At 39.0% G+C, this 12,500-nt stretch overlaps 1 protein-coding gene across 1 annotated transcript in view; it reads left to right on the forward strand.

The window, feature by feature from the left end:
• The first annotated feature begins 1,928 nt into the window (after positions 1–1,928).
• The window catches only part of LOC138007572 (serine/threonine-protein kinase 31-like), a 117,425-nt gene continuing 106,853 nt past the window's right edge, over positions 1,929–12,500 (forward strand). Inside the window, exons 1-3 of the mRNA XM_068854562.1 lie at positions 1,929–2,016; positions 5,375–5,484; positions 8,594–8,649. Of these exons, the coding sequence (XP_068710663.1) occupies positions 5,397–5,484; positions 8,594–8,649 (144 nt within the window). The 5' untranslated portion in view covers positions 1,929–2,016; positions 5,375–5,396. The remainder of the gene's footprint in view (positions 2,017–5,374; positions 5,485–8,593; positions 8,650–12,500) is intronic.

Below are 12,500 nucleotides of genomic sequence, written 5' to 3' on the forward strand. Positions count from 1 at the left end.
CAGACTGATAAAGTGATCGTTCACCATATTAGCCAGAGCCTTAGTGTCTGGAAAGTTTTCGCCTTGGAATTGATGGAACCGTTCCTGTTGTATATCCTTACCTGTCAATAACTTGATTTGTTTCCACCAATTTTTTTTTTTTGAATCTGCCTGCTCAAGGTCACTTACTTTATGATGGTAATAGTCGTATTTTGCCAACCTTATTTCCCAATGGACCTTATTCCTCAAAAGCCGATAGGAAGCGGAATCTCAGTGTCCCGTCTCCCTAATTAGCATCTTGATTCTCTTCGTTGTCCAAGGTCTATCAGTTGGGTGAATTCTAACTGATTTCCAGGGAAGGTAAGAGTCGACTTCATTTTGTATCTCGGTAATGAAGATGCGAAACTTATGTTTGCATGATTCTGCCGAAGACAACTGCGACCAGTCCTTGTTAGTCAGCCAATGCCCAAACGTGCGCCACGAACTGTCTCGTAAATCGCGCACTGTCACCTTTTGGATTGCATGTGAATGCCTGCTACTTGTTATTACAGTTATTAGTTTTGCTAAAATCGTAAAATGATCACTCCTCGCTATCTTTGGTAGTTGAAACAGTTGCAAAATGGCGGGTATATTCGTAAGAAACCAGTCTAGGGTTCCCGTATCTCTGGTCTGAATTTTTACGATTTGTTTAAGATTGTTTGACTGCGTCAAGTCCTTTGGTTTGAGACCCGTTGAAAGAGGGTTAAAATCCCCGGCAATCACCACCACCACCAGTGCATTAGGTTGTTTCATAAGTAGGCTGTCTAAATTTGATCTAATGTAGTGGGAAAAAACAACGTTCTCGGGTTGTATTCAATCAAAGACGTTCTTGACGTAAAAGCTCCGGCGACGGGAGATCATCTTTGTAGGTGTTGATGATCTTATCGGCGTTTGGCAAATCACCGGCCGTCACACAGCACTGATAGTACGAGACAGAGGAGGCTAACCCTCAGGGGCACCCAACGAGAATATAGTTCAAAACCACTTAAACTTAACATTGTTAAACGTATTTTAGTATTTAAACGGTAGATATAGGCATGTTTTTATCCCCTAAAAATTTTTCATCTGTTCGGATTTCCTAGCTGATAGTCTGATGATCCGAAAATTATAGGGTTTAAAACTTACCTTTTCGAAAATTTCAGCCAGAAAAGAGGTTCCCGAAAATTCTAGGTGACCTTTTTAGGGTAAAAATCCGTTAAAAATGGGCAATTATACCATTTTTCAGATGTTCGAAAATCCTAGGAGAGACAGGCAAGCAAGAAATTTATACAACAAATGTTCCGAAAATTCTAGATATCAAATCGTCTTCCGAACAGATATTTTCCGAAAATTGACGTTGGGTGCCCCTGAACCCTAACCCTAACTTCTCAGAGACGGCCAACGCAGACAGATCTGCTCGAAGAAAAGAGGAGCCTCAATACAAGAAAAATTCATTGCCAAACTGCTGAAACTCGTGAATTCCAAAGTAAATTTCACTCGAAAAACCGATATCGTACTCATCGCTTCGTGATTCATGCGGTATCGGTTTTTAGCGTAAAATGTACCGTGGAATTCACTAGTTAGGCAAATAATTTCTCTATAGAAGAAAGCAAAGAAAATGATTTAATTATTAAAGCAGCAACCGGAAACATCAAAACGCGGACAATTCGAAACCTTTTATTTTCACTAACCCTACAGGCAATAAGAATAAATAACCAGGGAGCTCCGCTTTTAAGGCTTGGCGAAATCTGTATATTTTCAGGTCTTGCTCAAAATATTTAGTTTTTCAACTTGTAATTACGCCGATCAGATCAAGCCAGTTGATCTATGCTTGCTTCGATCCCTTCGATTCGCCTCGTTCCCCTGTGGATGGGTCTGTGGAGTCTGTGGATGAGTGGATGGCCAATCCAAGCATTTCCACTGGCGCCCATAAACGCAGGCGCACACACGTGTGTTGACTTTACTCAAGCGCGGGAAGGAATCAAATTGCGGTGTGCAGAGGAGTGTTTTTTAGTTTGTGTAAGTAATATCGTTTTGCCTTTTTCTTTTGACCTAAGAGTAATATTTCCATAGGTCTTTGATATTATTCTCAGTAATGGAAGTGTAACAAAAGTCCCGGAGCGGGTTTAGTTCTGCGACGAGACCGCGACCTTTGGGTCGCAGCGAGGTGATTATTTCGCTCAGATTTCCAATCGATCGTCGCGTTTAATTATGTAGGGAAAAATTAGTGTAACAGGGCGCAGTTGGTTGATTTAAATTAAGTAATTGGAATATGTGGTTCTAATACACAGAAAAACACAATTTTCGGTAAAATTCTTGAAACACAATGGGCCATCGACGGTACAATTATTGATATATATAATTACACATGCAGCCCATCCTCAGTCTAATTCATTTGTTTTAGGTTTATAGAGTAAGTATTTATCTGCAATCCCCTTTTTGTACTTCCGCTGAAACAAGATGAGCTTTAATTTCGGCGCCCTAGTGGGCCGTGATAATAATTTAATAGTTGACCTCAATGTTTAGTTTTCGTCAGATTTCAGATGTCATGCACTGTACTGTTACCCCAACGCTCGAACAAATTGAGCATTAAATGGTACCGATAAGCTTGATCTTAGGGGGGTCATTTTTTCATGCAACAGACCTTCGCCTGTACACGTTGACTCTCAGCTACAATCACGGTAATTAATATCATGAGACTACTCAAATGATGCCTATCGCTATACTGTACTTCAACATCTTGGTCATAATGAACACTTCGTCCTTTGCGGTTCGTGATAATTTTCTACTACATTTATTTTCGGTACTTAAAGAGACAATGTAATTATGTAAAGACATCATTGAAGGATATAGAGCTTTATCAACCCATTCACTCCTCAGGTGCCCTAGGTTGCCTCCATCCAGTTGACGGGTAAAGTTGTCTGGCGTTAGACAGAGTAAAATCTGTTAAGTCACACTTTCAGGGGTCAATGGGTTAATTTTTTGCAACAGTGTACTGTAACCCGAAACTCAATGTAAATATTCCATATATTATGTTGTCACATCATTTTACGTGAAGTAAAACAGTGCAATCTATCAATTTGTAAAATCTGATGGCCTTTAAGTTTTAAAATAAAAGCAGTAAAAACTGGATCAGAGGTCAAGTTTCCTTATCTCTGTTACTTTAAACTTGAAACAGAGAAATGATTATGATCATACAAGAGAAAATGACATTGGTCACTGGAGAGGCAGCATTATTATTTCTCAAGTGATCAAATTTGTCGAAGAATGAAAATATTCCTGCCTTCCACAAAAAAAAAAAAACTAGATGCTTCTGTGAAGCATACACTGGCTTGCCTGTGGTACGTGCTACAGAAAATCAGAAGGCACTGAATTGTGACGGTGGTATTGAACTACAGCATTCCAGTCTCTGAAGAATAACAAATAAAAGAGAAGCGAGAAACATTGGCTTCTGGGCTGACATGTTGATAATTTTCAAGTTCCCTCACAACTTCTTTTCACCACAAGTGTGCCCTATGAGCATCCGAAAACTTTGTAATAGTAAACTTCACTGAAGTCAAGCCCTGTTTCGTGGGGTTAGAGTTGGGATGGGAGACCAAAACAATAAACCCCTCATAAAAACAGAAACATCTGACCGAAAATACTATTAACGCTAACAAATGCGAACTCAGCAAGGTACAGATTCTGTTAGCTTGCTTTATGCAAAACAAATACTGATGAAAAAGCAAATAAATATTGATACACAGTTTTCAGAAAGAGCAGAAGGAAGTTTCCCGGACGGTCGATCGAGAATAAAATATTTACGACAACATTAATTTTGAAACGTGAATATAGAATATAAAAAGTTACGATCAGCGACAAACATTTTGGGAGATTTTTGCTACGTTCAAGTAAATTGCAAAGTCGAAAGTGACATGGCCGGAATTCAGCGGGCGCCGTGATTAAGTTACCGCGGCATGTTTACTCGCCAAACAGTGAAGCATCTGTGTCAAATGATGGCAAGATACCGGGTTTTTGTAAGTTTCTCTTTCTGTCAAGTGTTATAAAGTTTGACAATGAAATGAGCGAAGTCAAAACAAAGATCACAATCGCCCAACTCTTGTTTATGCAAAGTCAAAATTTACTCTCCAAGACGTGTACGACGTTATTTATCACCAGGTAATTCCATCATTTTGGAAATAGCGGCTACTTTATTATTCATCTCAAGTTTTCACTGATTTTGGGCCTCATTTTGTTGAAACTCAAGCACGCTTCCAACAGGCCTGTGAACACTTCCTGCTTACAGAGCAATACTAAAAAACTTCTCCCATATCACATTTGAACCTTAAGCTCGAAAATTCAATACACAACATGATATTATAATTCATAAAGGCAGAAAATACCACAGAATCCTTTTCCAGCGAAAATTTTATTGAAACAAACAACATATTTGCTCTTGGAGGCGAAAACCTCTTCCTATTTGATTGCGTGCGTGAAGACAAGAAACTCAATTGTGTCAAATTACCATGTACTTCAGGTAAATACTGCTCACTTTGATTTCGTCTCGACGGGTGATAGATTGTTGTCGAAGTCCAGTACACGTCGCTTTTGAGATTCATGCCTAGTTTATCCAACTGACTTTCCATTATTGAGCTCCATAAGGGTATATTTTGTTTAAGGATCCACTAAAACGCCATTCGCGTTGCATGACTTTCGACGCCATTGCAGGCTAAGTTAATGATTCGACTGTGTCCACCAGAGAAATCTACGCAGTTCCACTACCCTCTCGATCCTAAGAAAATACGCGCAGAAGGCTCTATACACAAAGACACCACTTACCAGGGGAGTGACAGGCAAGACTTTTACCGACACGGAAAAAAAAAAAAAAAAAAAAAAAAAAGAAAACAAACAAACTAAACGCAGACCTCGACTGGGTTTGCCCATAGCCAACCCAGTAAAAAGGGATCAAGAGTATTTCGTGAGCACTAAGCTCATTTTTATAACAAACTGGGTTGTGAATTACAGTGTAGAAATGATTGTCTTGAGTTGAACAAATTTGTATTGTCAATTTGTGTGCCTTGTGTTGTTAAATATTTGAAGTTGTGCCTTAATGCCGTGTTGAACGTGGTATCTTTCTGTCTTTGGGAATGTGCTGCTAAGAAAAATCTCTGGAAATATTTAGAGGTTCGGCCTCCTTTTTATTTCCAAAGTAAAACACAAGTTGTTTCAATAATTTATTCAATTGCCTTTTAATTTGGTTTTAAAATACCTAGTGCATGAATTTTCCTCTGAGAAGGGCAGTGGGTACATGCCCCAGCTTGGACAGGTATGTGGTAAATGGGGTAATTTGTTGCAGTATTTATAATTACCTAGTTTTTTTAAATTTTTTGTTTCACAGATCTGAAAGTTCATTGCCTGTGATGTCCTCTGTTACACTGTCAGCATTCACAAGTGACTCCAACAACCTAACAAACTCACCAGGAATTAGAAGGGAGAGTTCTTTTGAAGGTGGGCTTCATTTCAGCCACAGTGTACATGTACATTGACAACATAAAAGAGTGGACAACTGTTGCCTCTAAACTTTACCCATGGAACCCAGGGCTTTCCTGTTGGCATTTGTGAATAATATTTTAAATTAAGTTGATGGTGTAAACCCTGTATAGATGCAGCTTTCATATTTGTATTGAGTGGCCTTCATGTATTTGAAAGTGGTGTACTGACATTGAACATTTGTGCAGAGAAAGAGAGCCAACTTTGACAGCATCATTAACAATCGTATCATGTTTGTAGTGTGCAGTTTCATGAACTTAATGTGATTACATGTGCATAATAGACCAATTTCGATATATTAAAATTCGGTCCTAAACAGAAGACATCATCTCGAGGCTCTGGGGAATAAATATAAGGATTTGTATGAGTTTATTCCCCAGAGCCTCGAGATGATGCCTTTTGTTTTCGACTGAATCTTAATATATCGACCAGGAACCATTTTACTTTTGGAGTTATGTTCAGGAATGGGCAACTTCATTTTGATGTTTTAAATTTCTTAAGTCTATAATGATTGTTACAATACATCACAAGATGACATTACTGCTCTTTGCTTATGGTCAAACTGCAATGATCTCAATATTTAACCAACGAAGTGTCACAAACTATCTGGGGATATCTAGAAAAAGAGAAAGTGTTGCATGAACATGCTCACACTCTGAATGAATCTATGTGAGGAAATGGTGAAGGGGAGAATATCTTGTTGTCATGGTATCTATGGATCTCACATGGAGCAACCACATACTGGTAACCTGCATTGTGGCTAAAGTGAACAAAAATTTAATATGGAGTTTTATCAGTAGAAACTTTCCAGCTGTGCTGAACGTTAAGACTCACAGTACTGGAATGGGCAGGTACAGAACACATGTCACAGTTCACAGGTCACAGGTCATTGTTTTACCAATACAGAAACAACCTTAACTGTTTACAACTGCTAACATTAGGCCGAAGGTTAGATTCAATGGATACTTTCTGTATTGGTAGAATAACCTGTGACTTGTGTTTTGTACCTGCTGTACTGGAACCAACATCAAAAAGTAACTGCTACAGTGCATGTTTCCTTTTTTTGTTATGCGTCTCCTGTGTAGGCTCCGCAGTCAAACAGGGCTTGAAATTGCAACTCACTGGTCGCCAATGCGACCAAAAACTGAGTGCTGGCAACTAGATTTTCAGAATTGGTCGCCAGCTGGCGAATCACTTTTACCAGGCGCCAGTATGTTTCAGCGGCTTCATGGGATCGTGGGCGCACTTAAACACTGTATGCTTCTTGCTGGTTACGTGAATTTTGCGCCCGGAAGACGAAGATTCAGCAAAAAGGTTAATTGAAAATTTAAACCCATCGTCTGTTGTGACTGCTGAAAACTAAGATTTAACCATATTACCGAAGGACCTCCTTGGAACTAGCTTGATATTGATAATATAATTGATAATAAACTTGGACGTCGCACATTTTAAATTTGCATGGAACCTTCAAAAAGCAACCTGTACCCTTAACATAAAGTGGGTTAGAGAACTTGTCCCCTGTGTTAGAAAGTGAACACCTACAAAATTGACTGCACAAGGTGATTTATAAATGGAGATAAATATCGGTAGAAAAGTACGTTAAGAAACCAAGTTCCTCTGATTCTATAGGCCACTGAAACCGTATACAAGCTGCTCTTTTTATTTTATCTCGGTCTGAGACTGGTACGAGCATTGTGCGGGATATGCGAGGGCCTAGGCCGAACAATTGTAGTATTGCCTTTACTCGCGATAAAGGTAAATTGCTTGCCACGCAAGTTGTAGGAGAATAAAGAACTATGTTTTAAAGAGTTGAAAAGCAAGGATAAAGGTTTGCCTTGAAAAGCAAGGATAAAGGTTTTCCATAGCAAGGTTTGCCTTGCTATGGAAATCACAGACTGTGCTTCGCTCCATTTCAAATAACCTTAACGAACACCATCACCAAACTAAAGCCGAAAACAGCAATGGCTTTAGAGATCTTTCTCGTGCTGGTTTTTTTTTGTGCTTTTTAATACTTATGACTTTCTTTGCATGCAAAGTTGGCGACCAAAATTTATGATCTGGCGACCAAATTTTCCCCATTAGTCGCCAGCTGGCACCTGAGCAAAAAAGTTAATTTCAAGCCCTGTCAAAAATTAATTATCTAATTGCAGTTGAAAAATGCCAGTTGAATGTAACAAAGTTTACATGCCAAAAAATTTGCCTTGCTATTTTACCTTTCTCATTTTATTTGGTGTAGCTAAACTTACTGTAGTGTAGAAAACTGTCTTTCCTACACTGCACTACACTGGTGTTCTATAAGCAATTGCAAAAAGAGTTGAGACACTCACTGTTAATACTCGTGCAATGCGTGTCATTTAAGTCTGTGCATCCCCAACCCCTCCTCCCCCAAGTAAAGTTGTTTTCATTTCCACTTGGCACTCAAACTAAAGGGTATCAACATTGAAAAAGGGAGGAGGGGCATTGGCACTTTTCTTATAAACTGGAAGAGGGGTTTTAGAAGAGGTGAATTTTCAATTCAGTGTCTCAACCTTTTTGCAGCTGCTTGTAGCAATCTCACTATGATGCCATTGGTATTGTCTTAAACCATTTACCTTCCAAACAAAACCATCAGACTTCATCAGGTGAACGGTGGAGTCGTGACTAGTTGCAACTCTACCATTGACCTGATGAAGTCCGATGGTGTCGGACGAAACCTTGTCAAGTTTAACATGATATAAGTCTAGTACAAGATTTAATTCTATTTTCGTTCAGTAATACCTACTAGATGAATAATTTTCACAGTTCACATGTAGTGTTTTAAAAAAGTTATTTATTATTTTTACTGGGCTTGGGATTTTGGTTTACTGTGTAAAATTGTTACTATACTTTTACAAACCTGTGTACTAAAACCTTGGCCAATGTTTGACATGAAGTATAATTTTACACTCTGGATAGTAACTTATCAATAATTATTGTTTACCAACCTTTGAACCACTGGAGCCTGGAATGGTTGTATTAATGATAGGAATTGCTCAGTGTTATATCAGAATTTTCTGTAGGGACATGAGCATTTATCCATTTGTTACAGATGGTGTTGATGCTCAACCCTTGAGTTGTCAATTTGTAAGAGAAGATTTTGCAGAGGTAAGGGGGTAATTACACTGTATAATGAATCTTTGTAACCAGTCCATGCCAGTTTAGGTGTGTGAATTCAGTGTGGATGGTGAACATAAAACCTAGCTAGTACATGTAAGTGACAAGTATTGGACATTACATTACTACCGGTATAAACTCAGAGATGAGTGTGATCTATCCTGTTTGTGGTGAGCTGGTAACAAAGAGACATGGTTTTCAAAATGGAACAACCCTTTTAGGAAATACAGTTCCAGAGATGTATCCAGTGTGCATCATTGCATCCTGGGACGCACTCGTTTTCCTTTTAGGTGCATAGAATATCAAACAAAGGGTCCAGTTGGACGCAGAAAAAAATCGAATCTTTATGCAAATTACAAACGCCAGGAAAAACATGCGAACTGCGTATTTCACAAGGAAATTGAACATTCCCATTTCTCACATCGGAGAAATGATCGAGTTCCTGAAATTTCAAGGTAAGCTGTTATTTTCGGATTTTTGTAGTCGAATAATTTCATTTTGTCAACCATTATGTCCAGCTTCATAAGTTCAGTTTTGAATTCGCACATGTTGCATGACATGATCTGAGCTGTTTTTTACGTGAGACAATCGGTGACACTTTCGATCTGCCGCCAGTGATAATAAAACATTTCAGTCAAAGTTCAGTTTGTTGCATGCTTTCCAAGTGAATTTCAAGCATTAGTTCGCTTACCGTGAGTGAAATGACAGAGAATCCAAAGGCAAAGTATGTTAAAATTTTGTTTTGTGCAACCCTGTTGATATTAATTCCGTGCACGCTCATGTCATCGTCTTGGTTCTTGTTTTGCACGTAACTTGTCTGTTTTGCAAATTATGCAACTTTTCTTTGGAGTTAGTGTTAAAATTAACGTGTTAAACATGAAACTTGAATGTATTCAATCGCTTGGTTATTAACATTGGCCATGGCGAAGTCACGGCCGCATGGGGCCAACGATGAACTGTGTATCGATCCCTTACATTTTCCTAAATTACACCTCAAGTGTAGTTAAAATAAATGATGCTCTTTTATGGAAAATTGAGATTCAGTTCTGTTTTTTTTTTTGCTGTGGAGATTTAGATCATTTATCAGTTGGAGCCAACAGTTCCTACAGCATACGGATTCGATTCCTCGAGACATTTTCAATGTGATTGATGGAGCTTTGACAGCCCATACATTTTGATTGATGAATCAACAGGCACAACAGTTTCAAAGAAATTAATCATTTTAAGTACATATTCGTTGGGAAAGACTTTATTTTTTTGCAATTAGAAATCTGAAAGGGTACTGCAGCAGCAATTAAGAGGCAATTCTTGAATATTAATTAGCTGGACCCCCAAAATTTTCAATAAGGGGTCCAGAGGACCCCCAAATTTGAAAACCTGGATACACTTCTGCAGTTCAATAATTCTTCTTTTGAAACTCTCGCATGAACCCATCCAGAGGGGTTCAGATTTTTGCTGTTGCGTTGTCCCGTAACTGAAGCAGTTTCATGTATGTACAAGTCACCTTTTTCAGGTAGGTTAAGAGCTAACAAAGGAGAGCCATCTGGAACATTGTGGCAATTTTGATAATTTGCACTCAGTATTGCCCATTTTACATGTAATGTCAGGGCGTTTATCATCTTTTGGTTGGTGCGTTTCCCTAGTGTTCAGCACAAATAAAGACAGGGAGAGCGCAGTCACCCCTGTCTCATGCAACAACATACATGTAGATAACAAATTCAGAACCCACCCCTTTGTTTTGAATACTGCTGCTTATTTTTGTGTTAAAAGATTACATGTAATTAATGCCAACACTAAAGAAGCTCCAAAACTAAATTGCTTGGATCTTTTTCCTAATAAGAAGTTTTATTCAATGCTGTTGAACTCCTCTTTGAAGTCAATGAATAACAGGGGGGCCAGGGGTGTGTTTTGTGCTCATTGTCGTTACTTACACTGTATTTACCGGTACATAAATAATAATTATGATATAAATTACCTTACTGTATTCTCCAACAAATCTGTGTTTTAGATAACCATGCAGTTTGATAATTGTTGATTATCTTTGGCAGTCCCAGTTAAGGGCAGTGATTGGCCTCCAGTTCGTCTCTTTGGGTACAAGAGTAATCAGTCCTCAAATTATTTCATGACTTATAAACAGCTTTTGCATTAAGTGACAGTTTAATGCATTCTCTCTACTTGTTCCTCAATTTTGTTCCAAAAAAATGTTGCACCGGTATCGAATGTCATTCTAGAGATATCCAAGTTCTTGTTAAAAAATTGATGATGTCACAAGCAGTTACTGCATAAACATGACTGCAATAAATCACAAAATTGAGATTATATCTGAATATATTGGATGGGTGTTCAAACTTAGCTGAGGTAATCTGCATCAAGTAAGGCACAAAATTATACCCCCCCCCCACTCCTGCTGCTGGATGCATTCAACGCAGGATTGATTTTGTGTTTTATTTGTCGTAATAAGACGTGTTCTCTCTCAGTAAGCTTATAGTTATACAGAGATGTAAAGTATCCCAGCACGTGCAATTCAAGTCTGACTATCTGCCTCAGCCTGTACTTATCTATTCAACATCTCAATGGGTGTCACTTAGTGCATAATCTGGTATACAGTACCGTGCAAAAGTAAGTTGACAGTCTCTTTCGAGTCTGGATTCTTGACTCGATCCTCGATTCTCGCGAGGACCAATGATTGAGGATCAAGGAAAGACAATCAAGAATCGAGTCAAGAATCGAGTTGACGGAATCAAGAATTTAATGAGCTGGTTGCTTGACTGATTCTTCGAAAGACTAATAGTGCAAACGCAACTGGGAATACGATTAACAAAAAACCCTGCCAGCCTAATTTTTTCAGAGAAGGTTCGGGAGTAACGCAGAAAACTGAGCGAGTTTAGCCCTCTTGTGAATCTGGTTGCATGAAATTGGGAAAAAACTCCCAACAAGTGACACTATTCACTGTGCGATTGTGGAGGATGAAGTGTATAACAGGCAAAAACGAAAGGAGTGCAGTGACAAACAAGCCGTAGACGACGGCCATGTGGTCAACTCAACTTTTAATTAACCTTTAATATGCAAACTCAACATGCATCCGTCATGTGACGTCACACAGTACATTACATCTTCCCCCTCTCAGTTAAAAGAAAAAGTCTCTGAAAAAATCAGTTTGTTGTTAACTTTTCTCAGAGGTGTAACCCATAACTAAAACAAAATCAATGTTCAGTCACATAGTCCTTTAAATGCTCTGGGGCCCTCTTAGTGTGCTGGGATCTCCTTAGCAACCCTGGTGGAGATGTTGGATGTTCAGCTGGCAATCCAGTGTTGGACTCATCTTCTACAACTTCCTCCGGGGCAAGTCTCCCTTTGTTTTCCTCAGCAGCGTCAGGTACCTGGATGGGCACAGCCTGCATTACAACATCAGGTAGGTCGTCGCCCACAATCACCCTTGTGGGAACTTCACATCTTTTAAGGAGTTGATCAGCATGCCTTCGGGTAACCAACCCATCTTCATACTTAACTGTGTAGGACAATAGACCAGCTCTACTTTCAAAGTGTGCCTTCTTCCACTTAGGCCCAGGACTGAAATTCTTCACCAGAATGTTATCTCCCTCTACAAATTGTTGCTCTTTCTTGGTGTTATCATGATGTACCTTCTGTGTCTCTTGTTGGGTTTCGACACGATGCCTATTAAAGTTCTGGCCGAATTACAGTACTGCTTGAAAGTATTAGTGCATTTGCACGCGGTGATACCTCGTCTTTGCCGACAGTGTTTACCGCGAAATCACCTAGGTTGGACGAAAACCACAACCAAGGCAAAGACAAAAGCAACCAAATGCTGCGGCTGATTTAAT

The sequence above is a fragment of the Montipora foliosa genome, chromosome 1, assembly GCF_036669935.1.
Source record: "Montipora foliosa isolate CH-2021 chromosome 1, ASM3666993v2, whole genome shotgun sequence".
NCBI lineage: Eukaryota > Metazoa > Cnidaria > Anthozoa > Scleractinia > Acroporidae > Montipora > Montipora foliosa.